Raw genomic sequence first — 14,325 nt, forward strand, 5'->3', positions numbered from 1 at the left:
GTGTCCCCGGGCTCGGCGCTGAGCGGGCTGCTCCGCGCGCCTTCTGTCCGCAGTGCTGGACGCCGCGGCGGGGAACGGGCGGTTTTTCCTGCCAGGACGGAGCTTGGGCCTCCTGCTCTGCTCCCGCATCCTCCCTGCAGTCTCGGGCCCGGGGCTTGGAGYGGGCACCGAGCTCAGCCCTGTGTCCCCCCACTCCGAGCCCCAGCCCTCACAGGCGGGTTCCCTTCCCACCCTGCTCTCCTTGCCCCCCACAAGCCGGGGTTCCCACCAGCCCCACTGTCCAAGAGGCCAAGGAGATTTAACCGCCATCCGGACTGGCTCCCGATGGTTGTGCCCACATCCCGGGGCCTGTGGCAGCCTGGCGGGGACAGGACCTGCTGGCGCCTGGGACTGCGGGGCTGGTGACGGAGAGGGGAGATGCAATGGGGATGGCGGCAGCCCTGGAATGGGGTGGGTGGCAGGGAGGTCTGGACTCATGGGGCTGTGGTATGGAGGGTGCTCCATGTCCCAACACTCAGATGATGTCCGGCCACAACCAGAATGCTCCCTGTGTACCCCAGTACCTGGATGCTCCCTGTGCACCCCAGCACCCGGATGCTCCCCGTGCACAGGGCTCCCYGGCAGCACCGTGGCCCCGCGGAGGTGACTGCCCACGAGCAAACRGTTCCCGCCCCCCGTGGAGCCCAGCTGGCCGAGGCTGGCCACGCCGGCTGCCCCGTTTGCCTGCACCATTTGTCCGCCCTCGCTGCGCCCGTAAATCACGCGGCAGGAGAGCAAGGGCAGTGGCGGGTGCCCCTGTGTCGCCTTCCCCTTTGGGCACCAACTCRCTGCCCACCTGGGCTTGGGGACCCAGGGCAGGCAGCACCCAGAGCAGCAGGGGGACCTGCAGTGGTGGCAGGGGGGACACTGCGGGGACAGGCAGGAGTGGGAGGGAGACCTGTGTCACCCCGGGGTGGGGTGGCCAGGAGCATCCCCAGGGAGGGCAGAGGGGTCTGTGGGATGAAGCTGCCGGCCGAGCCCAGCGTTCGCACAGGCGCCCGCAGGATGCGGACGCGGGAGCCGCCGCAGTCCCCGGGCTGACAGCAGCAAGACGGATGGCTGGGCTGTGTACTCAGCTGCGGCGCCCCACACGTGGCCGCCAGCTGACAGGGCAGAAGGGGCACCCAGTGCTGGGACATGCAGGGACTGGGGGGGGCACTGCCATGCACAAGGACACAAATGTGGGTGCCCGTGTGTGCACACGTGTGCATGCAGCAGTATGCATGTGGGTGCATGCACATTGATACGTGCATGTGTGTGCATATGTGCCTGTATGCATACATGTGCCTATACATGCGTGTGTGCATGCGCTTCCACGTACACACCCTTGCACACTCCGTCTCCACAGGCTGCTGCTGCAGAGGCCTTCCCAGCTCAGTCCACATACACGTGCCGCTGCCATGCCAGCCCCATGCACCCGCTGCAGCGGGCGAGGGCAGCCCGGCAGCGCTGCCAGCCCCGCGGCCGGGCCGGGGAAGCGGCAGCTCCGGCTGCTCCCGGCCACCTGCCCCCACCGGATGCGCTGCCGCGGGGCGCAGGACGCGGGCGGCCGCCGGGCTTTCCTGTGCGCGGGGCAGGACGTGCCTCCCCATCCCGCTCGCGGGAGCTGTGCGCGTGCACCGGAGCTGGGGGAGGCGGCTCCGCACTGCCAACGAGCGGGATCAGGACACCCTGGCATTCGGCACAATGCTCCTCATAGCCCCATGCAGCAAAATGAGCTGCGCTCTGGCAGCAGCAGCAGCAGCACCAGCGGGCACCGCCAGTGCGGGATGCTGATCCGCATGCAGGATCCACTGAGCCATGGTGCTGGGATGCCAACCCACAGTGCGGGATGCTGACACACACATGGGATCTAACACTGCATGGGATGCTGCCCCCCTGTGCAGGATGCTGACCCATGGTGCAGGATGCTGACCCACATGTGGGATGCCCACCCATAGCAACACGAAGCCCTGCACATGGGGTGCCCAGCAAGAGCTGCTGATGCTACCTGGACAGTGGAGTTGTGTCCTTGGAGATCAGGACACMGGGAGCCTCCCTGTGCACACCAGGAACTGCCCCTTGCACCCGCGGGCTGGGGGGTGTTGATCCAAGAGGTGATACTTAAGTGTAAGAAAATAAACAGGGAGCAGATGGTGTGGGGGGGCACGGGCCGCCCCCAGCCCCGCGGGGCCCTCCTGGCCCTGCTGGGAAAACACGGCTGCCAGCGAGGCAAATGGATTCCAGACCCCGTGCAGGCACCGGCACATGTGGCCACCGGGATGCGCGGGCTGACCCTGCTGAACCCGCCGAGCGGCCCTGAACCATCCCATCCCATCCCATCCCATCCCATCCCATCCCATAGCAGTCCGGGATGTGCAGGACGGCCCTGCTGTCCCTGCAGCTCCTGGTTTGGGCAGCTCCATGGCAGGATGCGGTTGAGGGGGGTCTGCCCAGACCCCAGCTAGAAACCAGCAGCATTTGGGGTTGGGGTTCCCGACCCGCTGCAGCGCTTGCTGAAGGGGCTGGTCGTCACAGAACCCTTTGAAGTGCCCGAAGCCATTTGCCCCCCGGGCTGACCCTGCCCCGGGGGGCGGYGGGTACCCGGGTCGGGCAGCACCGGGGCTGCGGCGGTGCCGGGGCCGCCCGCCCGCGGGGCGCTACCTGCGGGGCCCCACGCCGGCGGTCTGGAAGGCATTACACGGCTGTCGCGCGGGGCAGTCTGTCCCAGTTCCGGAGCCGGGACCCTCCCCAGCCCCAGCAGATTAAGAGGGAGCGAGTCCACAAAGCGCCTTTGTTCCTGCCCCGGAACGAATGGATTGGAGGCAGCCGCGATCGGCTGTCAGCCGCGATACCGGAGACCGCGCAGGTCAGGCAGAGGGAAGGGGGACAGGTGGAGGGACGGATGGACTGACGGATGGACCGATGGACGGACGGGAAATAGCTGCTCCATGCACAAGCTCTCTCCTGTGCCCTCGCTGGGAGAGGGGCAAACGCAGGCGAGCAGGGTGGCACACGTGGCCACGGGCACCAGGGAGGTGCCTGCAGCCCCTGCCAAGCACCTACAGCAGCATCACAGCCCGGCCCCGACTCTGCCCCATCCTGAGCCCCCTGATGCAAAACCCACCCATGGTGGGACCYCCCTGTGCAGCCCCTGGCCGGCCTGGGGATGGAGAGGGGACAGGGCAGATGCTGCAGCTCCCGGCTGGAACCCCTGTGAGGTGCGGGAGAAGACACCAGCCACGCTGGCTCCTTGGCACCGGCAGCTCCCGGTGGCAGCAGTGCCCTGTGCGCAGCCCCGGTGCCGGCAGGATGGGGTGAAACCAGCCCCTACCGCGCGGCACCCCTTTTAACCCAAGCAGCTCCTGCCCCATCCCTCCCTCCCGCACTCCAACAAGAGGAAACCTTTTAGCACTCCACGATTCTTCGGAGAAATTTATGGCCCTTGAGGGAGGCCGGGCTGGGGCTGTTCTCTCGGCAAGCGCTTGCAGGGCTTCCTCCCGGGCAGAGGGCAGCTTTGATGCGGCGCATGCAGCCCTGCCGCCGCGGCCTCCCCTCGTGCCCGGCTGAGCCCCTGGAGCCTCCTGCGGAAACGCCTGGCCCGCGGGCAGTGGCACCGGTCCCTACGATGGGCCCAATGCCATGGGCAGCGCTGCTGCGTCCTGCAGTATCGGGCACCCTGCAGATGCATCAAGGTAGATGAACACTCCCCACCCACAGACCTGCCCGTCCCGGTGGGCCAGGACCCCCTTCCTGAGCCCTCTCCCTGTGCCTGCCGCGGAGGACAGGCTCTGGCTGAGGCTGAGCGCGGGGAGGCCGCAGGGCGAGGGCAGCAGTGTCCGGACACGGTTCTAGTCCCGCTTGTGCTGCTGACTCACAGCGCGGGGGGGTGAGTCACGGCCTTTCCCCTCCCTGGACTGCGCTCCTGGCTTCCAGGGATGCCGAGATGCCCGTGGGATGCTGGACTGGTTTTCCAGCCTGCACGTGGCCGAGGACGTGGCGTTTGCAGAGCCATCGGTGCCACAGCCCTGCAGTGCTCCCCTGCTGGGTTGTGTCCTCCGTCCTCACGGCTCTGCCTCGTGCCGCCGCGTACCCCGACCCCAGGCCCCAGCACCAGGCCCCAAAGCCGTCGCGCTCTGACTGCCTTTATTCCAACAGCAGCAGTGGGTGTCCCCAGAGCCCCATCTCACAGACCCCCACCATAGGGAAGGGCTGGGGGATGCCCAAGGATGAGGGGCAGGAGGCTCTGGAGCAGGAACAGCAGGAGCAGCTCCGGGTCCTGCTAGGTTGGCAGCAGGGTGAGCGGCAGGGAGAGGCCTGCGCACCGGCTCTGCCCCTGCTTGGCTTCGCTCTGGCTCTGCCTGGACTGGTTCGGCTCAGCCCAGTTCAGCCCTAGGCCGATTAGTCACAGCCAAGCTTGGTTCAGTGCGGCCAGCTCATCCTTAGCTCAGCCCAGCTCAGCTCTAGTCCGGTTTGGCTCAGACCAGTCTCGTCCTAGTTTCACTCATCCCAGTTCTGGTTGGTCCGGGTAGGTCCCAGTTTGTCTCAGCACAGCTCCGGCCCAGCCCAACCTGGTTCAGCTCAGTCTGGTCCCAACCCAGCTCAGTCCAGTCCCGGCTTAGGCCCCCCTGGTCCAGCTCAGCCTGGCCCGGTTCAGCTCRGTCTGGTCCCAACCCAGCTCAGTCCAGTCCCGGCTTAGGCCCCCCTGGTCCAGCTCAGCCTGGCCCGGTTCAGCTCAGTCTGGTCCCAACCCAGCTCAGTCCAGTCCCGGCTTAGGCCCCCCTGGTCCAGCTCAGCCTGGCCCGGTTCAGCTCRGTCTGGTCCCAACCCAGCTCAGTCCAGTCCCGGCTTAGGCCCCCCTGGTCCAGCTCAGCCTGGCCCGGTTCAGCTCAGTCTGGTCCCAACCCAGCTCAGTCCAGTCCCGGCTTAGGCCCCCCCGGTTCGGTTCAGCCCGGCCCGGTTCGGCTCGCCCGCAGCGGCGCGGCACGAGGGCGCCACCTGGCGGCCCCGCCGGGGAGCCCCGCGCCGGGATCCCCCCCCCCCACACCCCGTGGGATCGCGGGGACCCCCGGTGCCGAGCGGGGGTCCCTGTCCCCATCCCCGCGGGAGCGCGCGGGGAGCCCCCGGCRCCGCCGCCGTCCCGGAGCGAGCCCGGGCACGGGGGTCCCGTCACCATGCGGGCCGGGRGGCTCTGCCCTGGGGACCCCCGGGGCGGGCGCTAGCGCAGGTCGGGAGTGGAGGCCCCCAGGTAGGTGCGGAGGTCGCTGAGGGTGGAGGGCAGGATCTTGGCGCGGATGGTCTCCCGCCGCAGCTCCCGGTGGGCCGCGTAGCGGTGGCAGCCCCCGAAGGAGTAGAAGTAGTCGCCGCCCTCGCTGCCCTTAATCCAGAGCACGTCGATGGGGGGCACGCGGGACGGATCCTCCTGGGAAAGCGAGAGAGGTCGGGGAGCACCGCGAGGCCGGCAGCGCCCAACCCGCCCGTGCCGGGGCCGCGGGCTTCCCCCGCAGTGCCCCGGGGCCGCGYGGACGGGGGCCGCCGTTACCTGCAGCGTCCGCACCAGGCTCTGCACCTTGCCGGGCTCCAGCGCGGCGGGGATGGGCCGGATGAGGACGTGCATGGGCACGTCGTGCACGGCCGCGACGTGCTGCGTGTGGATGCTGCTGCCCTCCGCCTCGGCCATGGCCGCTGCCGGTACCGGCCGGGCCGTCCCGCCGCGCCCCGCGCGGCCGCCCGGCCCCGTCCCCGCGCGCCGATTTGCAGAGTCACAGTGAAGCAGCAGCGCGGCCCGGCCGGCCCAGGCCGCGGGGCTGGCGCCGCCGCTCGGTCCCCGCGCGCGGATGCAGCTGGGGCTCCTTGGCCGCGGCGCCGCTGCCGGCACCGGTGGCTTCCCCGGAGCCCTCGGCGGCTCCGTGCAGGGGAGGCAGCGGCGGGCAGCCCGCAGGCCGAGGGCGCAGGTGGGTGTCAGTGACCGTGGCGTGGGAGGAACCTGGGATCCTGCTTGCACCCAGCCACATCAACCAGGTCACCTGCAGGATGTGGTGCTCCTGGGACAGCCCCAAAAGCTTCTGCTGCCCCCCGGCTCGTGGAGAGACCTGGCAGAGGCTGCTGGCAGTGGGAGTCTCGGCTGTGCTGTCAGGTACCAGCTGCAGCCCCCGTGCTGGGCTCGGTGTCCTTGCACACCAAGAGCATTGCCCCAATGTCACTGGTGACTCACCTGCCCTTGGGGAGAGCGGGGGTGACGGTGGCCTTGGGAAGGGGGCTGCGAGGCCCTGCTGTGTGCAGAATGACTCAGGTGATGAGCTGGCAGGGAAGTGTCACCTGCCGGGACGTCCCCACGTGGCGGTGGTGACAGTGACAACCGGCCTGGGAGCTGAGGGGAGCAAAGGGCTTCTGAATGAGACGAGGTCACTGCCGGACACCTCTTTTCGCCCCACGGTTTCCCTGTCCACCCAGCACATGCACAACTGCCCATTGTCGCAGGCACAAACCCTCCGAGACAAGTGTCTTAGTGGCAGAAGTCCCTTTTATATCCCTGAATTGCATTACAAGTAATACTGCAGGTGGCTTCGCGGCAGCCTGGTCTCGCTGCCATCCATCAAATACAAAATCCTGGCAGAAAAAAAATCAATCATGCATGGAAAATTATTGCTGTAGGATCTGCTATTTACAGGAAGAAAGGGGCGCGCGCGGCCCGCGCGGTGCGGGGATGCGCCGGCCAAGGCGGTGCCGCTGGAGCGCGGCGGGCGCCGTGGGGACACGGAGCGAAGCGCGCGGCCGTCACAGCGCGCACGGGGAGCGCAACGGGATGCACGTGCGGCTGCACCGATGCTCTGCCCTGCAGCTCACGAATGCAGCAGGGAGCATCGTGGTCTGGAGCGTGCGGGAGGGTTGAGCTGCACGAGAGCCCGCGGACGCAGCAGGGCACGGCTGCCAGCAAGGCAGGGAGGAAGACTGCAAGGAGGAAGGCTGCAGGGAGGAAGGCTACAAGGAGGAAGGAAGACGGTGCGTTGAGGTGCACGAATGCAGCCGCAGGGYGGTGGGCGCCGCACTATCTCGCCGGCCGAGGTAGCAGGAGGCGCTGGCCCTGCAGGGTGCTCTGCGCTGGGAGGTTGCATAGAGGCGCTGGGTRCTCCCGGGCGCAGGGAGGACGGGGAGAGCAGCTCGGCCTTGGCTCGAGCGCAGGGCTGCGGCCTCCTGGCGCCTCTGTCCCTCGTGTCCCCATCCCTGTGCCCACAGTCACGGTGGCTGCAGCTGGGCCCCATGGGCCATGCGGGTGGCCACACGGCCAAGCCACTCTTGCAAATAAATAGTGAAAAGTTTAAACCATAAATARTATAAATAAGAGCAAATAAATAGACTCACCCCGACGTTGCAGCAGCACCAGCCCCATGTTGGGGCCGATGTGTGCAGGGCTGCAGGATCTGGGCAGGGGCATCTGGCTGGACTGGGAGCTCCCAGCCTGGAGCTCCGCTCTCTGCCCCCCAGGAGGGACAGGCCGGGTGGCCTTGTCCCCTGTCCCCTCTGCAGTGCCCTGGTCCCGGCAGCGTGAGCGGGATCAGGTTTTGCCCCCAGAGGGAGCAGCCGAGTGTCCTTTCTTCCCCGGTGCTTCCCGGGGGGAGAAGCAGCAGCTCTAAATAAATAATAGCAATAAATTAAATAAATAAGGGAGGGAGGTCATGAGTCAAGGGGAGGGGGGTCTCTCCCGGGTTTGGGGGGGGGTTCCCGGCCCCTTCTTGCCCCCAGCTCTCCAGGGAGACATGGGGACGCCCTCCTTGGGGATGCTGGTGAGCTGGGACAGGGACAGGGATGTGTCCTGCAGCTCGAGGGGCTGCGTGGGCGCCGCGGGGCACCCGGGGCCGGCAGGGGCTAGTTGCCCATTGCACAGCTGTGCTCGGAGCCCTTGAAGCAGGCGGACTCGTAGTGCTTGTTGAGGTACGACTTGAGGGCGAAGGTCTTCTCGCACTGCTTGCACTTGTAGTGCTTGAAGGCGGAGTGGGTCTGCATGTGGGCGCGCAGGTTGGAGCGGTCGGCGAAGGCCTTGCCGCAGTGCGCGCAGCCGAAGGGCTTCTCGCCCGTGTGCGAGCGCATGTGGCCCTGCAGCAGCCAGGGCCGGCTGAAGGCCTTGCCGCACACGTCGCACTTGTGCTTGAGGTTGTGCGTGAGGACGTGCATGGCGAGCGCGGGCATGGACACGTACGCCTTGCCGCACGTGGGGCACTTGCGGGCCATCTTGCTGTCCAGGCTGCGGTGCGTCTGCTTGTGGCGGCTCAGGTTGGACGACGTGGCGTACGTCTTGCCGCACTCGGGGCAGCCGTGGCGGTGGCTGCCGCGCCGCTGGCTCTCGCCGCGCCGCCGTGACCGCCCGTCCGTGATGAAGAAGGCGTCCATGGAGTAGCTGTCCGTGACCGCCGCCTCGCCGTGGAAGTAGCGGGCCGAGAAGCTCGACTGGGGGCTCTCGGGGTCGCTGTACTCCTCGTGGGCCGGCGCGAAGGCCGGCTCGGCCGGCGGCAGCTGCAGCCCCTGCTTCTTGTCGGCGTCGAAGCCGGCAGGCGCCGGGCAGTGCGGGATGTAGCCTGGGGGGTGAGACAGTGCCATGGCAGCGGGGTGCAGCGATGGGGCTGAGCCCCCTGTGCAATGTCCCCCCGCCACGCAGCATCCATAGGCAGTGCAATGTCCCTGCATGGTGCGACACCCCCGCGTGGTGCATTGTCCCTGCACACCGCATTGTGCCCCTGCTGCTCAGTGCAGCGTCCCCCTGCGCGGGGGACAATGCAGCCTCCTCCCCGCCACACTGTCAGCACGTGCAGTGTTGTGTGCTACTGGCAACGTGCTGGGCACAATGGTGCCCAGGCAGAATGTCCCAGTGTGGGACAGAGTGGGGTGTCCAGGGGTCTGTGCAGAGCCGGCTCACCAGGGCCCTGTGTGTGATGCCCCTAGGCTCCCAGTTCCAGCCAGGGCCATGCAAACACCCCTAAACACAGGTCCTTGTGTGTCCCTTGCTCTGCAGGACCCCAGGCAGGGTCCCCCCGCTGGGGTGAGGTGCAGTGGGACCCCCGTGGCTGGGGATCCCTGCAAGGTGGGCCCGGCAGAGCGGCAGCAGCGCCGTCCCCCCGCGCGGCTCCGCGCGTGCTGACAGTGCGGTCACACGCGCTGGCGGAAAGCGCTCTGCTCAGCAATTTCTGCCGCTGCCTCCGAGCACGCAGCAAGGTTATTTCCAGGAGAGCAGCGTCGGCAGCTTCTGCCCAGCTGCGGCACATCCCTCCCCCACCGGCGCAGGGCTCCTGGACAGCYGGGGGTGCCGAGCAGGGACCCTCCCCGTCCCCAAGGTGAGGGGACTCTCATCCCTGCCCCTGTGAATCGCTCGCCTTTGCTGGGGAGCCGCCAGCGCAGAGCAGAGGGACAAGGGAAGTGCAGCTCTGGTCCCTTGGCTCGTGCGTGGCTGGATCCGGCCCAGTGCCGGGCACCCAGTGCAGGCAGGACTGGCCAGACTGGGGCCCGGGATGGACCCAMGGAGCCCCCTCCCCCCGGACTGGTGCCTAGGCTGCCCCGTCGGGTGGTCCCGAGGTGGCCCCGGGCTCAGCTCCCYGCACGCGGCTCGGGGCCCCCCCTCCCTTTGCAGCTCCCCTACGGCTGCGGGGCGGCCGGGTCGCTCCCCTCGCYCTGCCCCGCTCCCCGCGGCTCTTGCCGGGCTCCGGGAGCGCCCGCCCCGCCGCGCTCCTCGAGGGGCTCCGGGCTCTGCTGCGAACAATGAAACCCGCAGGCAGCGCCGGCTCCGGCTGCTGCCTCCTTCCCCCGGCGCCCCCCGTCCCCGGCGGCTGCGGCCCCCCCAGCAGCTCTCCCTGGGCCGGGTGGGGGTCCCGGGCTCCGGCCGGGGTCCCTCGCTCTGCTGTGTCCCCAAGGAGCAACTTCGGTGGCCCCGCGGGGGGACAAGGCGAGCGGGGACGAGCCCACGCGAAGCGGGCGGACACAAAGACCGGCCCCCCCGGCCGCCCCCCCGCCTCCCCCGACCCCCCCGGCCGGCCTCCCCCGGTGCCCCGGCGCTGGCGCGCGCACACAAAGGCGCGGGGCGGCGGGGGGGGCTCTGTCCCGGCGCCCCCGGCGCCCCCGGGACCCCGCACTCACCATCGCCGGCGGCGGGGCCGGGCAGCGCGTAGGGGGACTCCAGGGGGGCGTAGCTGGGCGCGGGGGCCCCGGCGTCCGGGAAGGCGTCCGCCTTGATCTTCTTGACCAGGAAGGAGCGGGGCATGGCGGGGCCGGGCGGCGCCTTCAGCACCGGACAGCTCCGGTCCCGGCCCCGCGAGGGGCCCCGCGCCCCGGCCCCGGTCCCGGCCCCGGTCCCGGCCCCGGGCTCTGCTGCCGCCGAGCGCCGCCGGGCAGCGGTTCTGCGGGCGGCGGGCGCGGGGAGCCGAGTGCGAGGGGCGGGGAGGGAGGGAGGCAGGCGGCGAGGAGGAGGAGGAGAGCACGAGGAGGAGGAGGAGGGGGAAGAAGGCAGGTGGCTGGGGGGGGGGAGGGAGCCGCTCCGCCCGGCTGCACTCGGAGCCCCCCAGCGCCCCCCGAGCCCCCCGAGCCCCCGCCAGCAGCACAGAGCGCCCGGGACAGCAGTGGCTTCGTGGGGTCCTGGTCCCCCGGTCTGGGGAGAGGGGACCCACAGGGACACGGGCTGCTGCCTCCCTCTGCCTTTGTCTGTACCGGCTCACAGGGGCTGGGGATGGTGGGGCTGGGGATCCTTGTCCCCCCTGCTGTCCCTGTTCCTTGTCCCAGTCCTTGTCCCCTCTACATATTCCTGTCCCCATTCTTATCCCCTGTCCCCTTCCCTGTCTCTTGTCTCCRTTCCTGTCCCCTGTCCCTTCTCACTGCCCCCATCCCTGTTCACCACTTCTATGCCCTCTTGCCTGGCCGTCTCTGTTCCCTTCCATCCTTGTCCCCTGATCCCATCCTTGTTCCCATCCCATCCCCATCATTTCTCCATTGATGTTCCCTGTTCCCTGTCACCATCACCCCTGGCCCTTTTCCCTGCTCCCATCCCCATTTGTCATCCCTTTCCCCTTGTCCTATTCCTTTCTCTGTTCCCGTCCCCGTCCCCGGGGAAGCACCGTGACCTTCGCCGCCCACAACAATAGCGGGGCTCGTGGCAGCGCATTGTTCCCTCCGCAGCCGCGCGGCCCCCTCCCCTCGCGGGCGCCCTGCGCGGTGCAGCTGCCGCTGCCGCCCCGYGCGGGCAGGATGAGACCCCGGCCCCACTGAGCGCCGCGGGGCGGCTGCCACCCCACTGCTGCTGCATCCCACTGCTGCGGCATCCCAGCTGCATCCCGCTGCCGTCCCGACGGGAACCCCTCCAAGCTGCCGCCCTGCTCAGGGGATTCCTGTGGGGAGCCGGGGGCTCCAGGAGCAGGGCTGAGCTCCAGGGATGTCCATGAGGAGTGGGAGATTCTGGGAGTGGGGCTGGGCTCCAGGGATGTCCTTAGGGAGAGGGGGGCTCCAGGAGCAGGGGACACTTGAGGGACACCGCAACGGGCCTGCACTGCTCTGATACCCCCAGCTCTTTATTGCAGGGGCCAGACCCCTGTTTCTGAACCACAGCAATATCAGGGTGCAGGGGACCCCAGGGAGCCTCATGTCYTGTCACCCTCCTGCCCTCAGTGCTGCCCCCAGCCCATCACACYGAGACCCTCCCCGGGCCCTGCGCYGGGTGGTCATGAGCACCAGGACGGCCCACGCGTGTCCCAAACCCCGCGCTGTGCCTGGCACCCTGCACCTCACACTGCATCACCCGCGGCCTCCCTCGGGGTGCCCCAGCGCGGCCCCGGACACCCCGTCCCCGAGCAGGGCACCCCGTCTCCTCGCGGCCGGGAGCGCCTGGGCAGCGCGGGCCATTACTTACGCCCTAGTTGGGCCCGGCTCTGGCTGCCCGGCTTCCTCCTCCCTGCAGGCTGCGCTAACGAGGGAGGTAATTAAGTGGAAAAGGCAGGGGGAGGGGAGCGGGCCGGGCGCGCGGCTCCTTTAGGAGGCAGGGGACTGAGATAATGCATGGAAATAACTGCAATCAGGCCCACGGAGCGCGCGGTGCTGGCGGTGTGGAGGGCGGCGCGGCCGGGTCCCCCCCCGGCCGCCCCCGCGCGCGGCGCACGAGCCCAGCGCTGGGAAGAAAGGCGCAGGCTTCCTGCTGGAGCGCCGCCGGGAACGGCTGCMTTCCTGCCTTCCCGAGCAGCTGTATGGAAATAATTCCCGCCGTGCYGGCGATTGTTCCCCCGTGCCGGCGYGCGAGGCAGCGAGGGGCGCTGGGGACCCTGCCGAGGGGTGCGGGGCGGCTGGGAGAGGGGTGCTCATCCCAAGGGACACACGGGGCCTGCATGTGTGAGCTGGGTGCTGCCTGTGGGCACGGAGCTTGTAGTCCCACTGGTGCCCCTCTGCGGCGGGAGCATCCCGGTGCAGCCCGGCATGTGGTGGGAACATCCCGGTGCAGCCCGGCACACAGGGAAGCACCCGGGTGCAGCCCAACATGCGACGAGAGCATCTCGGTGCAGTCCGACACACAGTGGAAGCATCCCAGTGCATCTCAGCACACAGCAGGAGCATCCCAGTGCAGCCCAGCACACTGCGGGAGCATCCCGGTGCAGCCCAACATGCGCTGGCAGCATCCCGGTGCATCCCAGCACATYGTGGGAGCGCTGGACACGGCACTTTTGGGATGAGTCACTGCCTCCTGCGGCAGCTACCRGGCTTCTTTCCCTTGCGGTGGCAAATGCCAGGCTGCAGATTTGGCCCCGTCTCCCAGTGCCAGCGGCGAGGCTGGGGGTGGCCCCGCAGTGGCACAGACAGAGCCTGGGATATCCCCAGGACTGGCACCCGGCTGCCAGGCCGGCACATCCCTATCCTGCTCCCCCGCTCGCAGCACCGGCCGTGTCCCCAGCGCGGAGCAAGGCCCCCGAGGGCAGCAGGGCCGGGGCAGGGCGCCGCACGTGGGGCGCGAGCGGCCGCGGTGCCGCGGGCTGATGGTGCGGGGAGGGGAGGCGATTAGCGATTCCGGCCGCGTCCCGCCCGCAGGAGCCCCCCGAGGGGCCGCAGCCGCGGCCTGAAGGCACGAGAGGGGCTGTCTGGCAGCCCGGGCCAGCAGATTGCCAGACAAAGGGACGGGGACAAAGGCGCCGCCGCCTCGTGCCCCGGGGACGGGCGCCGGGCGCACGGGAGCTGCTCCGTCCTGCGGCTCCGTGCGCGGCCACCTTGCTGCCGTGACGGCCCCTGCTCCTGGCCGAGCGAGGGGGGCCCCGTGGCCACCCCCCCGGGAGCTTGTGGGGAGCACAGAGCTGGGATGGGAGCAGGGAGCSGGAGGAGAGCGCGGAGCAGGGAACGGAGCAGCCCGGAGGAGCCGTCCCTGCTCCGTGTCTCCGTTTCCCCACCTGCTCCTTGGGCCTTTCCTTGGGGACACCTCACAACACGTGGCGTGGGTCCCCGTGCCCGTCCCTGCTCGCCCCAACCCGCGGAGCCCCGAGCGCGCCCGCGGTGCCGCGGTGCGCGGGGCGGCGGCGGCGGCGGCGCGGGAGGCCGGGGCGCTCGGCACACACCTTCTATTAGCTCAAAGGCGCCGCGGGCGCCGCGCTGCCCGGCTCCTCGCGCCGCGGGCGCGGGCGGCTCCCGCTCAGCCCGGGCACCGCAGGCTGCAGTAGTCGGCCGACTGGAAGAAGCCGTAGACGTTGACGAGGGGGAACATGAGGAGAGCGCCGAGCAGCGAGCCCAGCTGCTCCATGGCCCCGTAGCAGAGCAGGGCGCCGTGGCTGCGGCTCCGCAGGATCACGCCGGCCATCACCTTCACGTAGGAGAGCGTCCCGGTGAAGAGCACCCAGGAGAGCACCTGCGGCGCGGAACGGGGCGGTCAGCGCGGGCGGGCGCCCGCGGGGCGCTCACGACGCGCGCGGGGCACTTACGATGACGGCGTCGCCCCACGGGGACGGCTGCAGCAGCGGGCACGGGCTCATCGCCGCCATGGCCATGTTGTAGGCACCGAAGGCCGTCCCCGCCGCCGCCAGCACGCCCAGCAGCGCCAGGGACCTGCAAGGGACGCGGCGGTGGGGAAGGCTGCCCGCCCGGCGCAGCGCCGTGCATGGCCAGCACCCTAACCCTAGCCCTAGCCCTAGCCCTAACCCTAATTCTCAGTTGGAACCAGCAGGCAGGCGGCAGGGCCGGTCTTTCCAGCCTGGCTGGTTGTGCTCCAGGCCCCCATCCTCTCATCTTGGTCATTGCTGATTACCCAACAAAAGCCAGAGGGTTCCTCACCCTGTTGGGCCTGGGGAAGGTTGGAGAAGCTCAGAC

General features: G+C 69.4%; 3 protein-coding genes across 3 annotated transcripts in view; all 3 read right to left on the reverse strand.

The window, feature by feature from the left end:
* Positions 1 to 5,232: 5,232 nt before the first annotated feature.
* Positions 5,233 to 5,698, reverse strand: SRXN1 (sulfiredoxin 1). The gene is made up of 2 exons (XM_026041909.1): positions 5,561 to 5,698; positions 5,233 to 5,440 (listed from the first exon to the last, which is right to left on the reverse strand). Exons 1-2 carry the CDS (start codon positions 5,696 to 5,698, stop codon positions 5,237 to 5,239), a joined length of 342 nt encoding a protein of 113 aa, XP_025897694.1. The 3' UTR covers positions 5,233 to 5,236.
* A 2,186-nt stretch (positions 5,699 to 7,884) lies between these two features.
* Positions 7,885 to 10,264, reverse strand: SCRT2 (scratch family transcriptional repressor 2). Its single transcript, XM_026041901.1, has 2 exons — positions 10,141 to 10,264; positions 7,885 to 8,591 (listed from the first exon to the last, which is right to left on the reverse strand). The coding sequence occupies exons 1-2, from the start codon at positions 10,262 to 10,264 to the stop codon at positions 7,885 to 7,887; spliced, it is 831 nt and encodes a 276-aa protein (XP_025897686.1).
* Positions 10,265 to 13,654: 3,390 nt separating this feature from the next.
* Positions 13,655 to 14,325, reverse strand: part of SLC52A3 (solute carrier family 52 member 3) — a 2,251-nt gene continuing 1,580 nt past the window's right edge. The window contains exons 2-3 of the mRNA XM_026041986.1: positions 13,941 to 14,064; positions 13,655 to 13,867 (exon numbers count right to left, since the gene is read on the reverse strand). Of these exons, the coding sequence (XP_025897771.1) occupies positions 13,655 to 13,867; positions 13,941 to 14,064 (337 nt within the window). The remainder of the gene's footprint in view (positions 13,868 to 13,940; positions 14,065 to 14,325) is intronic.

Source organism: Nothoprocta perdicaria, unplaced genomic scaffold, assembly GCF_003342845.1.
Source record: "Nothoprocta perdicaria isolate Ctin4 unplaced genomic scaffold, notPer1 scaffold_3, whole genome shotgun sequence".
In the NCBI taxonomy this organism is placed as follows: domain Eukaryota; kingdom Metazoa; phylum Chordata; class Aves; order Tinamiformes; family Tinamidae; genus Nothoprocta; species Nothoprocta perdicaria.

Excerpts from the sequence above, each read along its gene's own strand:
- SRXN1 (XM_026041909.1), bottom strand. The coding sequence starts at position 5,698 with ATGGCCGAGGCGGAGGGCAGCAGCATCCACACGCAGCACGTCGCGGCC. Across the intron at positions 5,441-5,560 it reads GCCTGGTGCGGACGCTGCAG|GAGGATCCGTCCCGCGTGCC; the intron begins GTAACGGCGGCC and ends TCGCTTTCCCAG.
- SCRT2 (XM_026041901.1), bottom strand. The coding sequence starts at position 10,264 with ATGCCCCGCTCCTTCCTGGTCAAGAAGATCAAGGCGGACGCCTTCCCG. Across the intron at positions 8,592-10,140 it reads CGGCCCCGCCGCCGGCGATG|GCTACATCCCGCACTGCCCG; the intron begins GTGAGTGCGGGG and ends CTCACCCCCCAG.